Source organism: Acinonyx jubatus, chromosome X (assembly GCF_027475565.1).
Source record: "Acinonyx jubatus isolate Ajub_Pintada_27869175 chromosome X, VMU_Ajub_asm_v1.0, whole genome shotgun sequence".
NCBI lineage: Eukaryota > Metazoa > Chordata > Mammalia > Carnivora > Felidae > Acinonyx > Acinonyx jubatus.
In genome coordinates, this window is record NC_069389.1 from 63,841,318 (window position 1) to 63,853,886 (window position 12,569).

General features: G+C 33.3%; 1 protein-coding gene across 5 annotated transcripts in view; it reads right to left on the bottom strand.

Moving 5' to 3' along the window:
* Positions 1 to 12,569, bottom strand: part of BRWD3 (bromodomain and WD repeat domain containing 3) — a 242,818-nt gene that overhangs the window by 34,519 nt on the left and 195,730 nt on the right. For 3 of the 5 annotated variants that reach the window (XM_053201416.1, XM_027053775.2, XM_053201413.1), the window contains 7 exons: positions 11,676 to 11,732; positions 10,382 to 10,522; positions 9,470 to 9,544; positions 7,918 to 8,070; positions 6,428 to 6,591; positions 5,994 to 6,091; positions 4,762 to 4,920 (listed from right to left, as the gene is read on the bottom strand). In XM_053201416.1, coding sequence (XP_053057391.1) covers positions 4,762 to 4,920; positions 5,994 to 6,091; positions 6,428 to 6,591; positions 7,918 to 8,070; positions 9,470 to 9,544; positions 10,382 to 10,522; positions 11,676 to 11,732 — 847 coding nt within the window. The remainder of the gene's footprint in view (positions 1 to 4,761; positions 4,921 to 5,993; positions 6,092 to 6,427; positions 6,592 to 7,917; positions 8,071 to 9,469; positions 9,545 to 10,381; positions 10,523 to 11,675; positions 11,733 to 12,569) is intronic. The other 2 variants (XM_053201414.1, XM_053201415.1) reach the window with 2 other exon arrangements.

Here is a 12,569-nt window from a genome sequence, read left to right on the forward strand (position 1 = left end):
GACATGGCAATCAGACAAGAAAATGAAATAAAATGCATCCAAAGTGGTAAGGAAGAAATATAACCTTCACTAGTTGCTGATGACATGATACTGTATAGAGAAAACCTAAAAGACTCCACAAAAAAACCTGCTAGAACCGAAACAAATTTAGTAAAGTTACAGGACAAAAAAAAAAAAAAAAAAACCAAAAACAAAAAACCAAAAAACAATGTACAGGAATCTGCTGCATTTCTATACACTAAAAATGAAACAGCAGAAAGAGAAATTAAGAAAATAATCCCACGTACAATTGCACCAAAAATAAGACACATAGGAATAAAGCTCATCAAAGAGGTGAAAATCATGGACTCTGAAAACTACAAAACACTGATGAAAGAAATTGAAGACAACACAAAGAAATGGAAAGACATTCTATACTTATAGAATGCAGGAACAAATATTGTAAAAATGTCCACACTAACCAAAGGAATATACAGATTTAATGTAATTCCTACAGCATTCTTCACAGAGCTAGAACAATACTAAAATTTGTGTGAAACCACAAAGACCCTGAATAGTCAAAGTAATCTTGAAGAAAAAAGCAAAGCTGGAGCCATCACAATTAGAGACTTTCAAGTTATATTACAAAGCTCTAGTTATCAAAATAGTATGGTACTGGCATTAAAACAGACACATAGACCAATGGAACAGAACAGAAAATCCAGAAATAATCCTGTAACTATATGGTCAACTAATCTTTAATAAAGTAGGAATGAATATCCAATGGTAACAAGACAGTCTCTTCAACAAATGGTGTTGAGAAAACTGGATATAAACATGCACAAGAATGAAACTGGACCACTTTCTTACACCATACACATACACAAAAATAAATTCAAAATTAATTCAAGCCCTAAATGTGAGACCTGAAACCATGAAAGTCCTAGAAGAGAACACAGGCAGTAACCTCTTTGACACTAGCTGTAGCAACTTCTTGCTACTTATATGTCTCCTGAGTCAAGGGAAACAAAAGCAAAATTAAATTATTGGGACTACATCAAAATTAAAAAAAAAACAGTGAAGGAAACAATAAAACTAAAAGGTAATCTACTGAATGGGAGAAGATACTTGCAAATGATATATCTGATAAAGGTTTAGTATCCAAAATATATAAAGAATGTATAAAACGCAACACCCCAAAACAAATAATCCAATTAAAAATGAGCAGAAGAGATAAATAGACATTTCTTCAGGGAAGACATCTAGATGACCAACAGACACATGAAAACATGCTCAACATCACTGATCATCAGGGAAATGCAAATTAAAACTACAATGAATTATCACCTCATACCTGTCAGAATGTCTAAAATCACTAATACAAGAAACAGATGTTGGTGAAGTTGTAGAAAAAATGGAACCCTCTTCCGCTGTTGGTGGGAATCAATTTGGTGCAGCCAATGTACCAAACAATATGGCTCCTCAAAAAGTTAACAACAGAACTACCTTATGATATAGCAATCACACTACTGTGTATTTACCCAAAGAATACAAAATACTAACATAAAAGCATACATGCACCCCTATGATTATATCAGCATTATCAACAATCTCTAATATATGGAAGGAGTCCAAGTATCTATCAAATAATGCATGGATAAAGACGATGTGGTATATATTGAATAGAATATTATTCAGCCATAAAAAAGAATGAAACCTTTCCATTCGCAATTACATGAATGGAGCTAGTGAATATTATGCTAAGTGAAATATAGCAATCAGAGAAAGACAAATATATGATTTCACTCATATGCAGAATTTAAGAAACAAATGAGCAAAGGGAAAAAAAAGAGAGAGACAAATCAAGAAACAGACTCTTAATAAAGAACAAACTGTTGGTTACCGTAGGCAAGGTGGGTGGGGAAATGGGTTAAATATGTGTTGGGCAGTAAGGAGTGCACTTGTCAGGATGAGTACTGGGTGATGTATGTAATTATTGAATCACTATATTGTACACCTAGAGTCTATGTTAGGTAACTGGAATTAAAATAACATTTTTTAAAAAAGGACAGGAATGTGTCTGATGTGACTGGGGGTACAACACCCACATGTCTATGTCCTGTTTCGTCCATCCTCCATCCACACCCTTCAGCAGCACCCCCTCATTCTTCCCAGGTCTCACATACAGTGCCCCTGAGGGAGGAAATTCAGAGCATGGGAAAGGACTGACCTATACGGGCCCTTGGTGGTCTTTTCGTACACTCACCTTGTTTTATAGAAATAAGTATTACTGGCAAAGTTCTTTGTCTTTGAAAAAAAAGACAAGGGATAAACATTATTGGTGAGGATGTGGAGAAAATGGAAAATTAGTACAGCAATTGTGGAAATAGTTATGGAGGTTCCTCAAAAAATTAAAAATAGAGGGATGCCTGGGTGGCTCAGTCGGTTGGGTGTTTGACTTCATCTCAGGTCACGATCTTGCGGTTCGTGGGTTCAAGCCCTGTGTTGGGCTCTGTGCTGACAGCTCAGAGCCTGGAGACTGCTTTGGATTCTGTGTCTCCCTCTCTCTCTGCCCCTCTCCTGCTTGCACTCTCAATCGCTCTCAAAAATAAACATTTAAAAAATTAAAAACAGAACTACCATTTGATTCAGTAACCCCACTTCTGGATCCAAAAGACCTAAAATCAGGATCTTGAAGATATATCTGTAGTCCCATATTCACTGTAGCATTATCCACAATAGCCAAGATATGGAAATAATCTATATGCCTTTCTATTGATGAATGTAAAAAATGTGATAGGCACACACACACATACACCCCACAATGGAATATTACTCAGACTTTGAAAAGAAGGAAATTTTGCTATTTGCAACAACATGTTTGAAGCTCAAGGACATTATGCTAAGCAAAATAAGCAAGACAGAGAAAGAAAAATATTACATGTCATATATATATATATAATCTAAAACAGTCATACTTGTAGAACCACAGAGTAGGATAGTGGTTGCTAGGGGCTGCAGGAAGAGGACTTGGGGAGGTACAAAGATCCAGTTATTCAGAATGAGTAAGTTTTGGGTATCTAAGGTACAACATGGTGACTATAGTTAATAATACTGTATTGTACACTTGAAATTTGCTAAAAGGAGAGACCTTAATTCTTAACACACTCACACAGGGTAACTATGTAGAGGTGATGGATGTATTATGATTAGTTTGATTGTGGTGACCATTTCACAATGTACACACATATCACAACATCATGTTGTACACTTTATAATTATATAGAATTTCTATATGTCAGTGATATCTCAATAAAGTTGCTAGAAATAAATACCTGCTGTTTAAGCCATCCAGTCTGTGGTATTGTATTGTAACAGCCCAAGCTGACTAATATAGTAGGCCAGAGACTAAAGTAATAGCAATAGAAACTGTAGACAAGAGATTTGCGTGGTATTAAAGAGTTGTAGAATTCATAAAACCGAGCAATTGACTGGATATGAGGGATAAAAGAAGAGTCTAAGAACACTAGGATTTTAAGCTGGGTGACTAGGAAGATGGTGGTGGCATTAAATAAAATACTGAATGCAGAAATAGAAGTAAGCCTGAGACAGAAAGATGGATGATAAACACCCAAGGAAATTATTTTAAGAAGCACTTGAAAATGATACTGGTAGAATAAGGAAATGTTAGGGCTAGATATGTGAATTTGGAGAGTCCTCAACATAAGGATGATTGATGTAGCTAATAGATTCCCTTATTTGTAGAAGACAAAAAAAAAAACAAAACAAACCACCAAAAACCAAACAAACAAATCAAGAAACCAGTGGGGAACAGTAAAAAGGAGGTAAGTAGGGCCAAAGAAACAGAAAATATAGAAATACAGGAAAAACAGAGATGTAAGATAATCAGTACAGAAGCCTGGCAGTAGAGTTACTAAAAGAGGTACTCAAAAGTATGCAATAAGAGACAAAATCAAGGAGACAGGGACTAAGAAAAGAACACTGGTTGGTTTCTAAAGAGAACTAGTAATTCTGGAGAGGACAACTTTGGGACAGTAGTGGGGTCAGAAGCCAAACTATAAAGGATAAAGGAATTTTTAGATGGAAAGAAAATAGAAGCAAGAAGTATAAGCTATTCTTTCTAATAGCTTGTGAAGGGGAGGGGAAAAAAAAGAAAGTGGCATGAGTAGGCAATATGCAGCAGGAGCAGAGAAGAGAATAAAGATACAAATTGGGAAAAATAAAGGCACTAATTATTTTAAAGTAATCACATGTTTTAATGTTTTTCACATAACCAATATAAAATACATCTTTAGAAAGTCTATTTTTGAGTTATTTGGTATTTCAACAACAATGGCTATCCTACTTAATCTTTTTTAAAATTTATATAAAATAAAAATATATTTCATATATTAAACTATATTAGTAACAAAAGGGAAAAAAATCCAAAATCATCTTTAGATAAGTTTTCTACTTTTAAGGGCTATCTCAATTTTTAAAAAGCATTTGCTTTGAAATATCTCATTTAGTTTTTCCTACCTACTCATTTCATATTTTATTTTAAAAGACTAAAATATGTTTTGGAATAATTATTGGAAATCTGCTAGTGGCCTATTCCTGGTTGTGGATATGAAACCCACAAATTTATTTGACAATATTAAAATCATCATTAACTATAAGGACATGCTAATTTTTACCACCTAAATACATCAGTTTTTAAATGCTTCATCTGCCATCACAAGAAAATAAAGAATAAACGCCCTGTCCATATGTCTTTCCTACCTTGTTTAACTGGTAAAACTCTATTCCGAAATGATTTGGCCTTCCCTGGGTCATGGCTATTTCCACTTCGGCTATAACCACTGAAGCTCGATGAAGAAAACGGCCCATCCAGTTCATCATCAAGTAAATATAATGAAAGGCCTTCAGCAGCATCTGAAACTTATATTTAAAAAGATTTTAATATTAATATAAGTATCATGTTCTTAGGAAAATTAAACAGACTGTTTTTAAAACTGTCTCACTGTTATTCTACTCCAACATCAAAAATGCAAGTTGCTTAAAAAGGGAAATATGAATATTTTGAAAACAAAATGTTTCATCACATTATTAAGTTTTCAAGCATAGAATATCCGAAAATTTTGTCCAAGAAGACTACCTCCTGCAGATAATAAATCTTCAATTTGCAAATATGTTGTAGATGACTGCTCTGAAATATTATAGCTTTAAAAATTATAGTTACAGAATTTTATTTTATCTTTATTTATTTTTTACTTTTTTAATGTTTATTTATTTTTGAGAGAAAGGGTAGACAGAGCGTGAGCAGGGGAGAGGCAGAAAGAGAGGGAAACACAGAATCCGAACCAGGCTCCAGGTTCTGAGCTGTCAGCACAGAGCCTGATGCGGGGCTTGAACCCACAAACTGCGAGATAATGACCTGAGCCGAGGTCGGACACTTAACCCTGAGCCACCCAGGTGCCCCCAGAATTTTTTTATTGTAAGTTTCTTTTTTTAAATTTATGTATTTTGAGAGAGAGAGAGAGACAGAGACAGAGACAGAGAGAGAGACAGAGACAGAGAGAGAGAGGAAGGGGCAGAGAGAGAGAATCCCAATTAGGCTTCGTGCTGTCAGCGTAGAGCCCTGTGACTCATGAACCATGGATCATGACCCAAGCTGAAATCAAGAGTTGGATGCTTAACCAACTGAATCATCCAGACATCCCTACAGAATTTTAAAACTAAGAGATTTTAAAATTCATTCAGTCTTAACACTTTCATTTTCAAAATGAAGAACCTGAATCCTAATGGCCTAATATCTTACCCAGGGCCACACAGATAAAGAGAATAAATGGGAATAAGGGCCACACAGATAAAGAGAATAAATGGGAATAAAACATAGCTTTTCTACATCCAAATCTATTGCTCTTTGCACTATAAACCATGCTGCCTCTTCTAAGTTCTTAATATCAGTATTAAACTAAATACAGAACACCAAAAACAATAGACATATTTACCAGGAGATGAGAAAGGAGAGCTAGTCCTGACATAAGACACTGAGGTATTCTGGTCATTTTTAGGCTGCAACTTCATTTGTTTCTGTTTTCCTTTTGGACTACAATTAAAAATATAGAACAATTAACACTTTTTTTTCTATTAGCAATAAAGATAGACAGTATGATACAAAATGCTTAAGCTGACCAAAGAAATGCCTATAATTAAAGTGAAATGCTTCAAATTAATAATATGACAAAGTTAAATTTCAATCATTAAAATAAAAAAATCAGTTTTTGGCATAATAAAACCAACTCCAACTTTACACATGTGAAAGAGTTTGTAAAAAAATCATTTGGGTCTTTGGATCTTCTCACCCTATTCGATAAACTTTAAGAGATGAGGTAATACATACAAATGCCTTGAAAACATAAAATGCTACAATAGTGTAATGTACCTAGGAGCTCTGCTACTAGACAACGAACTGCTGCTGCTTCTTGGACGTTTTCTGTACCGTGGCCTCCTCCTCTTCTGACTCTGGATTCCTGACTTATATTCAGAGATGATATTTTTAATATGACTTTCAAATAAGGCAGATAATCGCAGTGTCATGCTATAGATCTGAAAGGTAGAAACCAACTACTTTAATGATAAAAAAAAAAAAGTATAAACATGCCTGGGCCAATATCAGCATTATCCTTTCAGACAAAATCTATGTGCTATTTCATATACTTGAAAAACTCTTCCTAAAGAATTAAAATACCATTTTCATCTAAAAATTAACAAGATTTTTAAAAGATCAATCCAATGTTAAGGGTAGAAAAAAGATTCTCATACACTGCCAGTGAGTATTTTAATTGGAACATTTTAAAACAGCAATTTGTATTATGTACTCAAAATCTTAAAAATATACCTATCCTTTCACTAATAATTTTGCTTCTGGGAATTTATCCTAAGTAAATACCAGCGAATGGCACGCACAAAATAACTATGTTCAAGGATGTTAAAAATGAAAGCCACAGCATTATTCATATAAAGTTAAAAAGTAGAAACCACCTAAATCTCTAGCACCATGACATTGGTTAAATAACATAAAACAACCATATAGTAGAAAAGTACAGGAGACATTAAAATGCCTGTTTTCAAAGAGTCATAATGACATGGGAAAATGTTCATAATACATAAGCTGAAAAAAGCCTTCAAAATATAAAACTTACAGTTTTAAAGAGTATACAAACATATGTAAGTATAAAGAGTTTATAAACATCTGTGAGTATATATGTAGGAAATAAACCAAATATGAAAAAATTATGCCTACAGAAATTACTGAAAATTCATTTTATGAGGTGAAAGTGGGTAAATATATATCTAGTGCAAAACTGATTTAAAATTTAATCTGATCCCAGTGATTAAAAAAAATTATTACTACTTTTTTGTTCTTAATATATTTAAGTTCTGACAAAACATAGGGAAGGTATTAAATGTGAGTATGAATAAACAGTTATCACTTCCCAACATGGTTCATTATTTGTTATAATAAAGGAAACATAAATACCCAGAGCTAATCCAAATATTTCATATAAATACTGTCAACCACTTTTATTTATCAAATTATTATTGGACATACTAAAGGGTACTTAAATTACTATCTCTCTTTTCTTTGACCTCTGTCTGAAAGACATAAGTATTACTAAAGAGTAACAAAGAGGCAGGTAGGAGAAAAGAAGTGCTTAATGTCAAAAGGACTATGCTAAGTGTATCTTTATTTAGCACACCTAATAAACTTGCTTCAGAGAGGATACAGAGAATCAAACGTCATTAACTATGTCAGAATTATAACATATACTTCTTCAGCAATTTTAAAACTAGTGAAAGAAAACTACCTGATACATATATAATTTAGTAAATGCTTAGATAATTCATCCATCTAATATTGTTTTTTCATACCCTTGACTTTTTATTAGAGGTATAAGCTTTGGAGTTGCTGAATATTTGGCGAACGTCCTTATAAAATTCCAGAGGACTACCATAATTTCCTGCTTCCAAAGTTTCTTTCACAGTGCTGAAGTCCATAGGAGTGTCTATAACATCTGAATTATCCTACAAAGAAGAATGTGTTATTAAATACACAGTATGGGTAACAATACTACATGATACAATGGTACTGAGATTTGCATCACCAATCAACCATGAAATAAACACACTATTTTTCAATCTGTCAACTATCTACCCCAACCAAAACCATTCATTTAAACAGTTTTTTTGATACAACCAAAACCATTCATTTAAACAGAGTTTTTTTGATAGCTCAGGAAAGCAGCAGGGGTGTTTGGGAGGGTCTCAGCCTTCACCCTTACACTGATAACCATATGATTCTCTCAAGAGACAGAAGAGAAAATGCACAGCCTCTGGCTTTACCCCTACGGAGTACCTAATATGTAATTCCATTTCTTGATTAAAGGCTGAAGCAATCTTCAATTCCCTGGCAAAGTGCTCAATGAAGGTAGAAGATGGGATTATTCACATATAATTAAATAGTTCCATGTCACAAATTAGCTACATATTTCCAAGATATTCCCAGCTATGAGGGCAATCTACCTAAAATGTCATTAGTTGAAGGTCAAAGTAAAACTGGCCATGTCTGTGCCTACCTCCTATCTTTCTGCTTTTTAATGAATGTGACACTTGTGCTTTATTGAAGGTCTGCAGTCTCATAAATTCAGAATTAGTTTGATTTTGATTAGGGGAGAGAGAAGACTCTATTTTAAATCTGTCCAGCCTAGTTAAGATACGCCTAGAGTTATCATATGGAATGACATCTAAAACTTATGTATAACACAACCATCAATAAAAAACGTATTGGAATGAAAACCATAGTCAGTATTAGATCCCTTATCCTATTTAGAATTATTAAGTAAAACCACATTTCTTTCAAAGAAGAAGCCAAAGAATCAGAAGAATGGGCAGAGGAAAAGTAGTATAAAAAAAGAGAAAATATTTTTCCAAGTGTAAGAAACCATGATTGCTCTTAATATATCTTAATTTTTTTTGCTTAAATTCTAACAACTAGAAGTATATCCCAACATAGCACAGCTTATGAAACAAATATCTTCATAGAGGAAAAATGTTAGAACGTGTTAATGTCACCAAAACTCAAAAGACTAAGTTTGATGAATGAAGTCCCAATGGGTACAATCAGCTGCAATACAGATATAATTATATTGTGTAACTGATGTTTTCTACTCTGCTACAGTAACTCTAGATCTATAAAAACAAATAAACATGTATGCAGATGCCACAAAGAACACACCTAACAACACATGTTGATTTTAAAAACAAAATATAAGCAACCAAAAAAAATCAAACAAAAAAGACAGTGAGAAGAACTGGAAAACAGCTTTACACATTATAAAAGTTTCATTTACAGTATGGAAATTTTAAAAAGTAAAACAGTGCAAAAACAACTACTATATGTCTTTTGAGAGACAACTAGGTCTACCTCAGAAAGAGATGGCTCTTGTTGTCTTTCTGGAACAACTGATTCTGAGGATTCTCCGTCTTGCTCCTGATGGCCCTATTAGGGTATAAAGAGGATATATTGTATTTCCAGACTACCACAACAATCTCAAAGATCCTTAGGAATTCGTTTTTTCTTGACTGTACTTCAAGATGAAGGAATTCTACATTCATCCTTTCCTCTACTATGAGAAACACAAGATTAATTTATTCTACCCAAACTTCCTACAAACAAAACAAGCTTTGTTGAATATAATTTTGTTTATTATTTGAGTATTTTTCTCAACTAAAACATGTTTATGCAGAAAATATTTGTTTAACTTCAAATACCTTTTCTCTGAATACATTAAAATAGATTTCCTATCTATGGTAAAAGGTTATTCAAAACATAAACAGATACACTCCTTTAAAAAAAGGAATCCTATAATTTCTTTTGTTTTTATCTTTGATGAAAAGTAACATGGTATATATTGCTTATTCTAAGTGATAATATTGGATAACAAATTTGCTATAATTGAAACAGGGCTGACATATGTTGCCAATGGTCTCCAATGAATAGAAATGTAGTAGAAGTTAGTGAAATTTATTAAACAAATATCCAAAAAAAAAAAGAATCGCGAAGATATTTACATTCAAATTTGGTTTAAACGCAAATTTACACACAAAGTACATGACAGGAATTTTAAAGTCATGATTAATCCCACTACCCACTTTCACAATTTAAAGATATACAAAAAGGAAGAAAGAGGAAGGAAGGGGAAAGGGGGTGGAGGTAGGGAGGAAGAAGAGAAGAAAGAAAGGAAAAAAAGGGGAAAAGTGGCTTGTAACTAGATTTTAGCATGTATATTTATGGGAAATTACATATTGGCAATTATTTAAACAAGTGTATGTTTACTGGGTAAGAAAGATGATCAGCTGGCTGTCGAAATGGCTCTGAGTCTTCACGTTCATAAATGAGGCTCAACAGTTCTTTGCATTGTTTTCTCCAAGCATCAGGATTACACTTCAAAGACTGTCTTCTGCCTCGGCATTTGACCTGTAGATTTATATAGAATTATATCTAAAAGCTCTTTTCTTAATTCTTCATTGATTTTCTCCTGTTTTCCTAATGTTAATATATCTATATAACATAGAGCAGCTGCTATTTAAGTTTCTTAGTTTAGATTAGACATCATTCTCCCTGACAAAAATATAAACAATAAAAACTAGACAGTATATTCACAGAATGGCAAGAATTCTAGTATTCTGAATTTTCATGTTAAGAAAATTTGAACTACAAATAAAACCAAGTGGAACATTTTTTCCTTTACCAGGTTAATAATCTTAATGCCTTAATATTTGTTGGTAATTAAGTATACTTGACAATGGCATCATAATTTTCTTAAAATTGAAACATATATATAATACATTTTATGTATATATTTATATATTAGGTACTTATTAGTTATATGTATGTATAGCTATTTATCTATCTATCATCTATCTATCTATCTATATCCTTTGTTGTCATGATACATTCTAGCCCTTACTATTTGATGCTTTTCATAAGATTTCCTTCAGTATCTCAAAGTAAAGTTTCCTTATATCAAAGAAGTATTTGTCTAACTGCCATGGAGGGGAAGTGTACAGAACAGAGTTAACAGATATGAAGCTGCTATGTTTACCAGGGCTTGATTATAAGGTTGGACTTCTGTTGGCATTCTGGGTACTTGGTACTTGAACCATTTCCTGTTCGTACAAACATTGTGATTTGTAATGAACACCTGCTTCCCTGTACTTTTCCTGTGTTTTCCTGCTTTCTGGGAGTCTGGAATCTTGGCATGTGCTAGTCAGTGTCTACATAACCAGTTCCCAATAAATTCCTTGGAGTCTGAGTCTCTAATCACATATATTTTGCTACATTTTCACTGTAGGGGGGAAGAGTGTGTTCTGTATGGCTCCTCAAAGAAGGGAGAGAGCATTAAAAAACCCTGCACACGGATTCCTCCAGATCCTGCCTATGTATATTTCCCTGTGATCCAGCTGCATGTCCTTATTGTGCCACTGCAATTAGCAATGAATCACAAGTATATATACTGAGTTTTGTGAGTTTTTATAGCAATTCTCCAAATAGGTGGAGTTGGTCTTAGGGATCCCTGACACAGGAAGCCTGAAAATTTTTCTTCTCAGCAGTTTACTTATTCACTCACCATTCTTCCAGATGAAGTACCAGGACCATCTGAATCTAAATCAACCATTTCTGTATCCTAAAATTAAAAGGAAAGAGTGGGAAAAGATATTAAGTTATATTCAAGGTCTTAAAATTTTGATAAACATTTACAAAGAAATGGCAAATACAATCACAATTAACGTCCTCACTGGAGCAGGCAACAAGCAGAGCAAAGTTTGAAGTGACAATTACTCCAAACTTTGCCTATATGCTAGATACAAGCTGGAAAATATACTCAGAGAGTAAATAAGGTTTCTCTTTAAATCAGAATAGGAAATGAAAAAAAAAAAAAGTACAATGACTGGTATCTAAAGTTGTACCTAATGTTAGTACTAAAAAAAAAGTTATTCTATATGACATGCTATTTAATACATTATAATCATGAATTACTCATGATTAATCTATTACTATTTCAAAAAATACATCTATTTTCTATAGCAAAAATATGAATGTGTAGTAAAACCTAAAGATTCAGTCAAGTATCCCTCTGAGGGACAGTTATTTAATACAAGGAGGTAAGGTCCACACACCATTATTCACCTGGTGGTGGTGAAGCACATAGGTAATGCCTAGGAGAAAATAAAAGCAGCTCATGAGCTATTGGAACTCCTTTCCAATAAAATAAAGTTGCATTGCATTTTACTGTAATTTTCTATTTTAACCCAAGGAATGCTACATTGAGCAGGACACCACCAATTCATAATAAAAAACTCTCAAGGAAATAGGTGTAGAGGGAACATACCTCAACATAATAACTCCCACAACTAACATCATGATCAATAGTGAAAAACTAAAAGCTTTTTTTTCTCACATCAGGAACAAGATAAGAATACCCACTCTAGCCACTTCTATTTGACATAGTATTAGAAGTCCT